The sequence below is a fragment of the Perca flavescens genome, chromosome 7, assembly GCF_004354835.1.
Source record: "Perca flavescens isolate YP-PL-M2 chromosome 7, PFLA_1.0, whole genome shotgun sequence".
Classification (NCBI taxonomy): domain Eukaryota; kingdom Metazoa; phylum Chordata; class Actinopteri; order Perciformes; family Percidae; genus Perca; species Perca flavescens.
In genome coordinates, this window is record NC_041337.1 from 30,100,673 (window position 1) to 30,114,222 (window position 13,550).

The 13,550-nt window shown below is 39.3% G+C and overlaps 1 protein-coding gene across 2 annotated transcripts in view; it reads right to left on the reverse strand.

The window, feature by feature from the left end:
- LOC114559361 (copine-9) overlaps positions 1-13,550 on the reverse strand; it is an 86,201-nt gene that overhangs the window by 15,030 nt on the left and 57,621 nt on the right. For both annotated transcript variants that reach the window (XM_028583956.1, XM_028583955.1), the window contains 9 exons: positions 12,625-12,728; positions 11,527-11,631; positions 9,379-9,420; positions 9,014-9,089; positions 6,315-6,368; positions 5,990-6,051; positions 5,469-5,515; positions 3,401-3,582; positions 2,804-2,931 (listed from right to left, as the gene is read on the reverse strand). In XM_028583956.1, coding sequence (XP_028439757.1) covers positions 2,804-2,931; positions 3,401-3,582; positions 5,469-5,515; positions 5,990-6,051; positions 6,315-6,368; positions 9,014-9,089; positions 9,379-9,420; positions 11,527-11,631; positions 12,625-12,728 — 800 coding nt within the window. The remainder of the gene's footprint in view (positions 1-2,803; positions 2,932-3,400; positions 3,583-5,468; positions 5,516-5,989; positions 6,052-6,314; positions 6,369-9,013; positions 9,090-9,378; positions 9,421-11,526; positions 11,632-12,624; positions 12,729-13,550) is intronic.

Here is a 13,550-nt window from a genome sequence, read left to right on the forward strand (position 1 = left end):
TTTATTAGGTTTGATGAGAAAAACAAATGACTATATCCACCATCTCACCTGGCATTATATCAAGCCAGAGCTGATATTTGGAGTGTTTTAACACGTAGGTGTGTGTGTGTGTGTGTGTGTGTGTGTGTGTATGTGTGTTTGTGTGTGTCTATATGTGTGTGTGTCCTTTACCTACTGTTTAGAGGGATGGAGACAGGATCTAATACCAGTGACTTAGCTGTTCCACCTGGCTGAACATGACATTGATCCGTGAGTCTATGTTTCTGTGTGTATGTATGTGTGTGTGTGTGTGTGTGTGTGTGTGTGTGTGTGTGTGTGTGTGTGTGTGTACAGTATATGTGTGCATGTGTATGGGAATTTAGCCTCATGTTAGGATGTGTGTGTGTTGGCACCTAAGTCCTTCTTCTTCTTTTTTTCCGGTGGGTGATCTATGCCTCTTGCTGCTTGACACAGTAGTGTCAAACACAGGGTGGGATAAAAAAACGGAAAATTGATAATTCAGTGCAGTGACACGTAGGCCAAAATGTCCAACACTGCTGGTCTAAAAACAAGGTTTATCAATGTTTGTTCACAACAAAAACATGGAATTATGGCAGCAGAATCTTTGTTTTTTTATTAACCTTAAAACCTGTCACATATTAGGTCTTAGTTTTTAAAGGTGCAAAAATGAACAAAGACATCGTCAGCTCATTCCTTTAACTGGCCATTGGCTCCTATGTTTAATGCCCATAGACTAACAGAGGAGGGTGAGCAGCACTAGTGGCTGGTTATGATACAGATTTAAGATCTAAGATTGGAATCATCTCCTTTCAACCATAACTCAAAAGGTTATGGTTTCAAAAGAAAAAAAATAGTGCTCAAAACTATGGAGGTCAAACACCATCCAAAATCATTAACCATTAAACTATTTCAAAATTATCCATTTTGACCAAAGTTTTTGAATCATTCATGAACTCACAAATGACATGATGCACAATCTGGTTTTAGGTCAGGACACAGTACACAAAATGTTGATTATTGAAAACAGTAAAGATTACAAAGGCTGTGCCACATGCTCTATATCAATTTACATAAACATAAACAATAAAGGTACATCCTGCCAGTGAGTATTTATTTGAATGCAGATGATATAGTAATATATCCAGTTGCCCCATGTCTAAATCATTGACCTCCAGAATGCCTCCCACAAACTGCAGTTATCATTTTACCAATAAACTTTGATGTGCAAAAAAGGTACTCTTCAGTATCTTGGAATGTTGTAGAATGAAAAATGAGTTCCATACTCACATTGATAACCTTGTTAAGAAATGTATGCCCTAATCTTGTTTTTTTTTTAATTCCCATCAAAACCAATTGCAAGCTTTCATTGATTGCCAGATGTATTTTTGACAGTTTCCCTGATACATAAAATGACCTTCTGATGTGAAATTAAATATGCAGATAAAAGAAATCCAAAATTAAGCCCCTTTTCTCTAAAATAACATTTTCTCTGATGCCACACTTTAAGTGATATAAAACACTGATTTTTAGCTGAAGGGATGCTGTAACCTCCTTAATCCTGCACATGTTGAGTTCCCCCCCACTGTTAATAAATAAAACTAAATTCCTAATCTGGTGTAAAAGCTTATTGCGAGTCATGTCACTAATAAGCTTTGATCAAAACCTGTAAATACAAAAACTAAATAAAAATAAGGCATAAACCCTGATTTTCTACTCGCCGTCAGAGTTTTGGAGCTCCCCGACAAAAGCACCAGATCAGAGGCAAATCGCCGCTTGAGCGCCATGTGTGAACAGTTCAAAAATGATTCATTGCAGACACATCCCTGATATCTAGCAGGGTAAATATCTGGACCTGTCGGAGAGTACAAGATCTTGGTTTAGGGTAAACCTGTAACAATAGGAACTTTACTGTATGTGTTGCATTTGTAACACATACCAAAGTTATTGTTGCACCTAGAGAAAACTAACTATAAATAGTAAAGACGTGTGGAAACTAATGCTATTTAATGTGCCAACCTACAACACCCCTTTACCCTTCTTTTTTTCTACTTCTTTGTGTTATCCCTTGTTTCTGGCGGACATCCACAACCTTTCTGTGTCACGCATTGCATAATGTCATGCCCCGTGTCCCTTATAGTGTTTGGAGACCAGACATACTCATCTGGGATTCCTCCTGGTGAAGGATCTTGTAGTGTGTGGCCCACTGTCACCAGTCAGTCATGTAGTGTGAAAACTACGACGACTTCAAGACTCCAATTGTGTAGTGTGAACACTACAGCTATCTGACGACTTTGAAAGTCATGTCACATAAACTTAGCTTATATCTAAAACAGGGGTCTTCAACGTGTTTTAAGCCAAGGACCCCTTAACTGAAAGAGAGACGGATCAGGGACCCCCCTACTACATATATTGTATAAAATGAAGTTGCATATTAATCTGGTCCTACAATAACTTTTAGGGCAGCCTAAAGCATTTATAGATACCTTTTTTGCATAAAATACTAAGCTATTCAAATAGGCTGATACTTGTTGGCATGATTTTATAAATCATGTTTTAATGTTAACCCTTAAATGTGAAACAAATGTGAAACAGTCAATCCTTTGGGACGAACTGTATCTGTGGATATTTGCTAATAATATATTGGAGTCATGTTAAGACTTGAATTTTTGAAAAAACTTTCAAAAGTGAACAATAATTTGGAGGCCCCCCTGGAGTGACTGTGAGGACCCCCTGTTGAAGATCCCTGATCTAAAAGGTATAAACGTACCCTAATTCTAAAATACACACATATTTTCAAACTTACTTTGCCACTTTGTTGATAACAGGTGCAAAGTTGGTGGGTCCATACAGCTGCACCGTCCTCAGGCTCTGGAAATATGCCTCCAGAACCCCCTCTATGCCCACACAGTTTGGATTCTCAGCGTCACCATTCTGCAACAAACAGCATACAGCCCACTAATGAAGTACACAGTGTACGTACATTCACACATTCAGTGTATAAACAATAATTAACCATAATTCCATCCAAAGCCCATAACTGTAGAAATATTTTTACACTTCTAATTAAAGAAAATTGAACATATCTTAGATATGTTGCTATGTTGATAATATGTGATGATGTCAAAATTGAAGCAGCAGAGGCAATACTGTTGACTAAAAGCAAAAGTTGGCTTCACTACAGCCTAGCATCCAGCGGTTTCTAACTGGTTGCCCTGATCCCTCAGAGGGATGCAAGGAGGAAGCGGAGGGGATGCTGGGAGATTCCCGCTGGCAAGCAGATGAGCCAACTCAGCGACAACTCCAAGTCTAAACCACACCATGCTACGGGTGGACTATTTGTGCGTGTGTCTTGTATGTGTGAATTCATATGTTTGTGTGTGCGTTAACATGTGTGTCTTACCAGTGGGAAGCCGTGGGAGATTTTGCCGTCAGGGGGCAGCTTAGCCCCGAAACCATAGGCAGGAAAGAGCTTGTCACTGTCGTAGTCCTGGATAATCTCACCTACTGCCTTCAAGGCCATGGCATATGCGTTCATCTGGTAGGGACTCATATAGTGGAGGGAGGTGGGCTGGGAGGGGTTACCTTGGAGGATGACACACACACACACACACACACACACACACATACAATTAAGTAAATAATAATATGTCTCGCTTCTTCTCTTTGTGTAGTTTTCACCTGCAAAATACAATGTGCAGTATGTCACCAGTGTAGCACATGAGAATATTCATGCTAATAATTCTTATATGCTTTATCTCCTTTCGAACACGCTTGTACCTTTGAGCATTTGCATTTTTAATTGCAATAGAGACAGCCTATGTCTATGTGATTTACTACATTAAGAATCGTGGTTTTGGGAGTCAAATTTGACACTTGCAGAAAAGGAAATAAAATCAAAGAGTCATGTAAATAGGATTATTATGGGGGACTCATCAGTAAATGCAATCATGTACATGTCTTACACAATTGCTTCAATATTGTAAGCAGTAGAATTATTACACAAATGTAACCATAGCCAAATTTGACTGAATGACAACTCTGACTTCTCCCCTTGGGTCTGGAGTCTCTCCTCCATTATGGAACAAGTGCCCTGCTTTAAAGGGAAATAAAGGAGGGGGATGATTTGATTAGCCATGATAGATGCCAGCTCCTAACACACCTACTGATAATGTATTCCTCCTAATCCCATCTAGCTTCCAATAGCGCCACAGGTGTACCGTGCCTCTGGGCCTGAAAATACCAAACACATTCACCACACTCTGGGCACCTTGCACGGTCGACTGCACTTTCCATCATGCGAAAAAAAAAGAGCCTAAATGTGACAATTTATTCAAGACAGCAGTGTTCCCAACATCACATACACCAGTGTATCTGTCATAAAAAATTGAGAAAGGTCATGTTACATTACAGAGGGAAAAAGGGACAAGTACTTTTTACACCAAAGTGTTAAAATTTATAACAGTATTTTCTGTCTGTAATAATTGAAAACACAAAACTCAAGTAGTGTCATTTTAATAGTTTTAGACAGAGAAAAATACAGCCAGTGATATAATTGGAAAGCACACTAACAAAGTGGAGTGAGGGTACATTACACAATGTCTGGCAGTCATGTTGGAGTCTTCATGTCTTGAGCAACAACGTAAACTTAGCACAAAAAGTAAGGAAATTTGCGTTTGGTAGATTATTTTGCTGTGGTAACAATGCTTTTTGGCAATAAATCTTATACCATTGAAAAGCCTGTTTAGTTCCCTTTCGAATGGTACCCCATTTGTAAGGAACATGCATTTGTGGGATGAGCAGCAGCGCTGAGTATGTGGGTTGCGCCCATGAAATATTTGCCAAATCTTCTCTGCCAATGCCAAACAGCTTATTCTGCCGTTGACTCGTTTGGTGTTTGGTGGATTGGATGATTGAAAAAACACACACCCTCTAGCAAATAGCTCCTGAACCAGATTAGGACAGTGGGCTTGAGAGGCTGATGTACAACTGAACTGACCACCATTTAATACAGGTTTTACAAGTATGTTTCTTTTTCTAATGTGGTCAATGTGGTCACGTTAAATGCTTATAAAAAGTCTTATAAACTTTGAGAGGGAAATGTAACACAAAAGGTAATATCGAATTAATCCCAGATTTAGCTGCTAGCTATCTGTAGTGCTTTGGCAGATAAACAAAAACTACTACATTAAAAATTACCAATTTATTTGGTGAAAAAGTGGGGGAGGTGAAATGCCGAACTATTCATTTACTACTGGCTATGGAAGACAAATTATTCATTACTGGGAGTTCATATAGGGGTTCTGCAAGCTGGGAGGGTCTTGTTTTAGGTTTTAATGGTTGATCACATCTGGTCCAACTGTATTTTGATTTAATGGCAGGTAGACAGTGAAGAGTTATAAAAACACACATGCGCACCACGATAAATGAAAAATACATATAAGAGATAGGCATTTATCTAAGTGACTTACCATTGGATGCTGTAAAGTCTATAGCAACTGTGAAATTCAGTTGGGTTCTGTTGCAAAGAAAATGAGAAGAGGAAAACAACAAAGATCACACAATTCCATACACTTAGTACACACCGGATCTACAGTATAACACACATACACACCAGCACAATCAAGTACAATATAATCAGTTTACTGGTTCACTGGCTAATTACTATGGCAGGACAATATTCCCTCCAACGTCATGAAGGCCTAATTGGGTAAAACAAATGGAACCAGTAATTAAAAGTGAATGAACTGAATACATTAGGTATTTACAAATTAGATTTACCGATCAGAGCCTTTATAAATTCAATCTGATGCTCATAATAGAGCTTTTGGGATTTTAATGTAGTATCTTCAGAAAACTCCACACACACACACACACACACACACACACACACACACACACACACACACACACACACACACAAACACATGCACACACAACCAAAATGGTTGCTATTGACACTCACTGTGAGGCTAATTATTATTCCACTCACCCTCCTCGGATGAAATCCACAAAGGTATACTCGGACTCCACTTTGAAGGACAGCAGAGTTACCTGGTGAACACACACACACATACACATACACATACACACACACACACACACACACACACACACACACACACACACACACGTGAAAAGAGACCAGGGAAAAGGGGCCAGGTAGATGGTTGAGAAAAAGACAAACAGATGGCCAGACAGCAAGCGAGTCAGTGAGACAGAAACAGATGTAAGAGGTAATGATACCTATATAAATATATAATGCTTAAAATACCAATAAAGAGGAAATAGGACATGGGAGAGGTGGGTGTACTCACAGTTCCAGAATTGATGTATTTCTTCTTTTTGCCTTTCTTCTTGGGATTTAAAACCTGCAGGTGATGGGGAAAAACAAGTTAGTGATTGAGAGGGAACTTGCAAAACCACTTTGTACCCTGGAATGATGTTTAATAATGAACATGAATAATTCAACACATTTCTAATACTGGAAGGGCATGAATTTAAACTGAAATTATGTTTTTTTTATTTCTGCATGTATAGAGAGTAGAGGGAGAGATTTAAACCATCCATCTATCCATGGTCATTACAAATGTGACTAATAAACTTTCTCTTCTACTTTAGGACAGATCATCATTATATATGTTTATTATTACTTTTTTTTCATGCTGCAGTAGTATTATTAATTGGTTCGCTTGGAGGTTTTAATATTACCTTGTACGGCAGTTGGGTTATCGGGATATCACAAGCTCACATAAGAAATCGTGGGATCACATATCATACGAAAATCCATCTCGTCAGGTTTCAATTAATAAGTTTGTGTCCGAAGAAAGTCAAACTGAACCAATCAGCGCCCCGTGACTAGGCGTGGTATAGGTGTCGGTGACTGTTCATTCAAATAATACAACAACAATGTTGGACGAGACAGACAGATGGTTCATCCAATCACCTGCATGCTATTTTTTTGAAAGTGCCTGCCCTTTCCAAAACAATTTCCAATGACAGCTTCTTTTGATGGTCCTGTGTAATAAACCATCTCACACGTTTTATTCCCAGCACAACTAGTAAAACGTTCATGACAAGTATTGGTTTTGTTTAAAATGACCACAGCCTTAAACACCCTGAATCTTTACCTGAAGTAAAATGTACTCAAAATGTACTTAGAAATGTACTTGAACCCTATTGCCTATCCTCATTAAAGTTAAATAAAATTACAGTTTTTCGCAATTCTGTGACTATTTAAATGAATATTAGGTCAGTTGTTCACATTACTTTAGTCATTTATAATTGCTTTGGCACAAAATGCACGGAATAAGCCTCTCAGATCAAAATAGTTTGCATTCATTGGCTATTGAATCATATTACTCTTAAATGCAACTATACACATGTTCATTCTGTAAATCCCTACATGCAAAATAGAGCAACCGACAATCACAATAACCTGTCGCACACATATAATAGATACATTATAGTTACGTGGTATTGTTGTAAAAGTTGTCAGATGGATAGACTTTGACTAGATTGGGAACAACTTACTTTAATTTCTTTACATCAGGTGTGATGTCGATGAAATGTTGTGGCCAAATAGAGAGGAGAGAGTGAATGCCCCATGAGGTTGAGAAATTTGCAGTATATTTTCTTTTATACTTTCTTTATGTATTTACAACTGGCTGGTGTGTACATACAAAGAAAAATGTATGTTTTGTTGAAAGTATAGTGTGTGCCGTGGTTGACATCAATACTATTAAGCTGCCTAAATACATAGTGTTAGCAACTGGACAATTTGACAGAGTGGGTGATGTGGAATAATGTTCTTACTATCTGCAGATAAATATAATAAGAATGTAAAAGGTTTCCATAAGAGACCAAGTGTGTTTTGGTGTATGCTTATTTAGCTTAAGCCATAACTATAAGATAGTTAGGGTCACAGTGGCCTCGAGCAAAGTGAGTAATAATAACAAGTGAAACAGGATCAGAATGTACCACTTCGCGTGAGAGCAAATGAAGACGAGACACAGCACAGTGGCCTCGACCCTGCCGTGTGTTGTGTGAAGATAACATTCACTGTGCTGGAGAAAAGAGGGGGCCCCCGAAAGAAAGTATAAGAGATGAGGATAAGTATAGAACGGGGCTCATAAGGTCTGACAGTCTAGAGATACGTGGACTGGCTTTGAGAAAAACTGTAGAAGAGGTAAGAATTAAGTGTATATTATAGCGTAAAGGGAACATTGCATTTACCATTTATATATTCTTGGTTTTTGTGTTGACGTTTGGTCACAGTTGTACAACAAAGAAGACATTATAGGGTGTATCCTGCGACAAAAATTAGGAGAAAATGGCCGACAGCCTTTTGTAGTACAGGCCTGGCCACAGGATGGCCTTATTTTATTCTATTCAATCTAATACATTTTACTTTCTCATAACAACAAACATTAGAAAATAACATTTAAGCAATAGTGCGTAGTTTCTGTCTTCCCCATGAGGAATTCTAAGTAATGACAACAAAACTGTCGGCACGTCCACATGAAACAAGCCTTCCGTGATCGCACACGCTAGTAGCCAAGGAGGTAATTATCTTTCTTTCTGCGTCGGAAAGTCACTGGGTGACACAATCCTGAATGTAACAGACATTTATTAATATCAAAAAGTTACGCATTAAAGCTTTAAAATCATAAAAAACTAAACATGGACCTCCTTTGGAATTTTTATTTATCCATCTGTTTATCTGTTTATGAAACCATCCATTTCTCTGAAGGTTGCATAATTTTGGTGTCAGGGAAAGAGTTACATCTACAAAATGTTTTCAGCCTTTTTTCTTCGAAAGCACCTATTTTTATCACCTATATTTTATTACTTCACTACATAAAAGGTTGTTCAAATCTTTGCGAGGGTTGTAGAGGTTTTCAGCCTTTTGAAGAGCCAGCCAGCTGAAGTTAATATATCCAATTTACAGTTACAAGGTTATCATATGACGAAAAAGAGGTGAGAAACAACAAACCACCCCCATGTCATGTCTCACCTCATAGACATTGAACTGGTTCTGGCCCCGAGACAGCTCTCTGTAGCTGGTGGTGAACTCGCCAATGAAGTCATGGCTGCAGACAAACACCCACGAAGACAGGCAAGCATGAACACAGATTTTATAATCGGATTTTATAATCTCCATCCACATCTCTTTCTCCATCTTTGTTTCTGTCAATCTTCCCCTATCTGCCCCATCTCTCTCTCCCCTGCTGCGTAATAAGTTGTTTCGTAGCACACCAAAACACTTCACATTTTCACCTACAAAATGAACATAAGGTGTTTCATTTTCTTCTGACATTTGAGAGACATTAATGTGAACCACTGGGTCACAGTAAGTGCTTATCCACAGTTGATTTTTACCTTCCATCTCGATCCCAGTCATAGACATCTACCTTCACAGTCCTGAAATAGACAGAGAATATCTTATTTCTGAAGGTCTGCTACAGTATATACCAAATCATCTCCTGTCAATAAAACGGGAACCTGTAGTTCTATTGACTTAAAAAGAAGTAAAAAACGTTCTCTCACTGCATTACAACCGCATTACACATTCACTGATTCAATAGTGTCACACTGAAGAGGATTATTGTTATTGGCACAGCAGGTACAGGTTGTTATGTGAACTCTAAATTACAAAGCCCATCTATGCTCTCTGCTTCCAGCCAGTAAAAATCACCAATTGCACATCTAGGAGAGAAAAATGAATACAATTTTTAAGTTTGCATGCAGTACCACAAATGCATAATTCCAGCATTATGTGAAGAGCCGGATATACTTGATGTTTTTGGGCTGGGTAACATTTATAAAACATCATTTGATTTAAATGTTAAATGTTAAATGTTAAATGTTTCTGAAAGTCCTTAGCATAGCTAGATTTGCAGTCATGCTTTACCGAGAAAACCCACAATGTTCGCTCCTATTCATTTTATGTGGGCTGTGAAAGTATTAGGGGAGAGGTCGAATAAAAAAAAGTTATCTTCATGCAAGGCACAGTGTGCACTGATTTGCCGGAAACATTTCCAACTCGCACATCAGAGCATGTGAGCAGAGTGCTAGCGGGGGGATTTTGAATGGACCGCAGAGCAGATTTTTAAAATGTTGGAGCGTCGCCTTATCTCCCTAGCTCCAAATTCACTCCAGTACCGCTCACACCATGAGTGTGAAGCATGCCCGAGCCCGTTTCTGTGTTACTGCAGCACAGCACATGCAGATGAACGGAAATTGCTATTCCTTGAGCCTTTTTCTTTAAACCAAGAGCCCCATCTAGTTGAGTCAACAGATACAACTAATGGTTCATGAAGCTTTAATTGGACATCACTAATGATAAGTCCCAAAAACCTATAAAATATCACAAAGAGAAGTAGAGCACAAGTGGCACTATATATACATATGAATGTATAACAGAGTGCTGTGTGAAAACTGAGTCAGTCTCAATAACACCAGTGCTGGTCCCTGGGACAGCATGACCGACTGCTGGCATTATTCTGACCGCCCCAGCAACAGGTGATGTCATCCACATAAAAGCCTGCCTGTGTCTTAAGTGTTCCCCCATGTCATTTAATCATAGAAAATGATGTGTGCTTTCCCGGGACACAGGAAATTATGTAGCTCATGTAAACAGGGATTAAAATCAGGTGGCCTATTAACATCTATGCTGTTTCATACATGTTTCTTCACTGTCTAAATGGTAATTACATATCTCACAATTGTTCAGGAACCGGCTAACAAGGTACCGATGGAGTTTTTTACATTATCGTCATGGCTGACCCAGCAAAAAAGAAGCAGAAAGCTAGGAAGAACAGAGAAAGAGGAAATGGCAGACTGACCGAGCGAGGAGCCAGACACAAGTAAACATAGGAGCTGCCAAATATCTATTCCGAAGCTGTAGGGGGAGCTCTATAGAGAAACCTGCGAGCAAAAAGTGAGAAAACAGCGAAGAAATGGCCAAAACCCAATAGCGCCCCTTTAAATCCAGGCAGAGTTTCTCTTCTGTCTCTTCAAGTCGGTATGTTTAATAGGCGGCTCTGCAAAATAGCCTCTGGAAGGAACTTGTTTTGGTTGAACATGTGCTCGTTCAAAGGTAGTTTTAGTCGTGCAACAGAAAACTCAGACTGGACAGATAGTCTAGCTAGCTGTCTGGATTTACCCTGCAGAGATCTGAGGAGCAGTTAACCATAGTCCTCATAAATCCACCGTTGTTTATAATTCCAACACGAAGAAAGCAGAAGGTAACGGACATCCGGCCGAAAAGAGTGAAATCTGGCGGAATTTCCGGCAGCAACGGAACAATGCCGGAAGTGGAACGTCGTGGATATAGACTAGGTTATTAGAGACTGGCAGAGAATGTTAACATCCCCTGACCTGTGACCTATGAATGACCTGGTGTTGTCTAAGCTTTCCCTTTGTCTCATATTATACCACAACATGGTGTTTCTGGAAACTTCACCACAACATTTTATTCACTCTTTATTAGGATACATAATAGAGTTGTGCAAAGTGTTTTCTGACCTGTCATAGTCGCCATTGCAGAGAGCTCTAACAGGGATGGTGAAGGGCTGCCACACTGGGTTCAGTGTGTTCTTGATCACTTCTGTCTTGTGGCAGATGGTGAACCTGACAGCAAAATAACACACACAAGGCCACTAAAGGGAGAGCACATTCATATTACTCATATTGTACCTGTGATAATATCACATCACTTATCCGCAGCTTCCTCTGCAACGCTACAGGATGCTTTGCGCAGGGTGTTGTTTTTTTCTTTTATATGTGTTTAAGTACATCTGGGGGACATGGCAGAATTGCAGAATTTCATTGCTACCAAAAACCCTCCAAGGCAGAGCAGCAGGAGTAGGTAATAATATTAAAGGTTGAGCTAAGCCTCAGAGGGTGGGTGAAATTTAATTTCATTTACATGACCATAGGTAGTCTTCACCTCCAAAAGGTTCATGAAACAATTTCCTTGCTTCGTTCAATACATTGTTTGCAGACTTTTGTGACGGACCAATGAAACCACAGCTGCTGCTTTCCACTGAGCAGTGCCAATAAATCTACAGAGGCTGCAAAGGTGCTTTGACCAGCAGTTTCTTAATTCTATATTTTACATGTGCAGGAAATAGTTTGTAAATAAATGATGCAAAAAAAACTGTTTTTTGGGCATTTGGACTTAATGCTTTCAGGGATAAATTACATTGTTGGACTGCCAGGCTGCTTTAACCCTTGTGTTGTCTTCTCGTCAACTTTGAAAAAAAACACTTTTGTTTTGTTTTTTCCAACGTTTTAAATTGTTAAATTTTTCTTCTACACATTTTCAGCGCTTATTCCTACGTCCCATATTTTCTGATATAAAACAAAAATTGAAAACGGGTCAATTTGACCCAAAGTCAACACAAGGGTTAAAAGTCGGGAGACAGCATATTTTCAAAGTTTCAGCTTTCTGCAATTGCCTTTTGTGATTAACTAAGTATGTCTATCTAATGCATGATTGGTTTTTGAGCCCCATCTTTAAAAGATGAAAATTTGCTATTGTCTCAGGGGCGTAACAGTGGGTGGTAAAAGGTTAAAACACATTGGCGAATGTTCGAGTGCACCCCAAATGCTCAGACTCACGTTCCATCCTCATTACTCCGGTAGAAAACCAAGAAGGGGTCTGACTTGCCAAAAAAGTCTTTTTTGTCCAGCTTGTTGGCACACAACTGCATGGTAGCAATATCCTGAGAAAGAAGACAAGCAGTTTTAGTTGGACAGGAATACAGTCATTTTGATGCCATTTCATTTCTAAGTCAGCAATTTGTTTTCTTCAGGAACTCATTTCTTGGCAAGGAAGGCACAGGTTTATGCGGGACATCAACAATCGTGGGACTGAGACTCCCTCTGAAAGCAAAGTAATTGACGATGTAACAACTCATGCATAATGGAAATGCAAACGTGGATCAGAATCGCAAACACCAGCAGTCGGAACGGCTTAATGACCAAATGCATACCTTGATTGCAGTGATTGCAATCTATAGCGTTGCTTTGAAATTTCACACTTTACTAGTGGGAGGAACTGAGTTCATTAAGAGCTGTCTGTAATATAGTCAGAGAGGCAGAGGGAATGGCTTCATACAGGATGGTTACAGCAGTTAATGAGAAACTATGTAATTCGCCTGCACAAGAGTAGATGGATTGCTCTTAATAAGGCCCTTTAGTTATTGCCTCCAGGAGGAAGGCATCATTGGATACCTACGCTTCTCATTGACAGATAGGGGTGTCAGCACACACACATACACACACACACACACACACACACACACACACACACACATGCACACACTTCGAGAGCATTTGGATCTTGTCGAGAGCTAAACTTCCCAGAGTAACGATGGTAAACACAACCACGATAATCACTTAGTTTATAGCAGGAATCCGGCTTGACAGTTAGTTTTAAACACATTAAGCGAGTCTGGGTGACACAATATCAAGCATTTATCCATGCTGAAGAAAAATTAACTTGAGGGTGGGGGAAGGGGTCCCAATGAAGGGATTAACAGGTT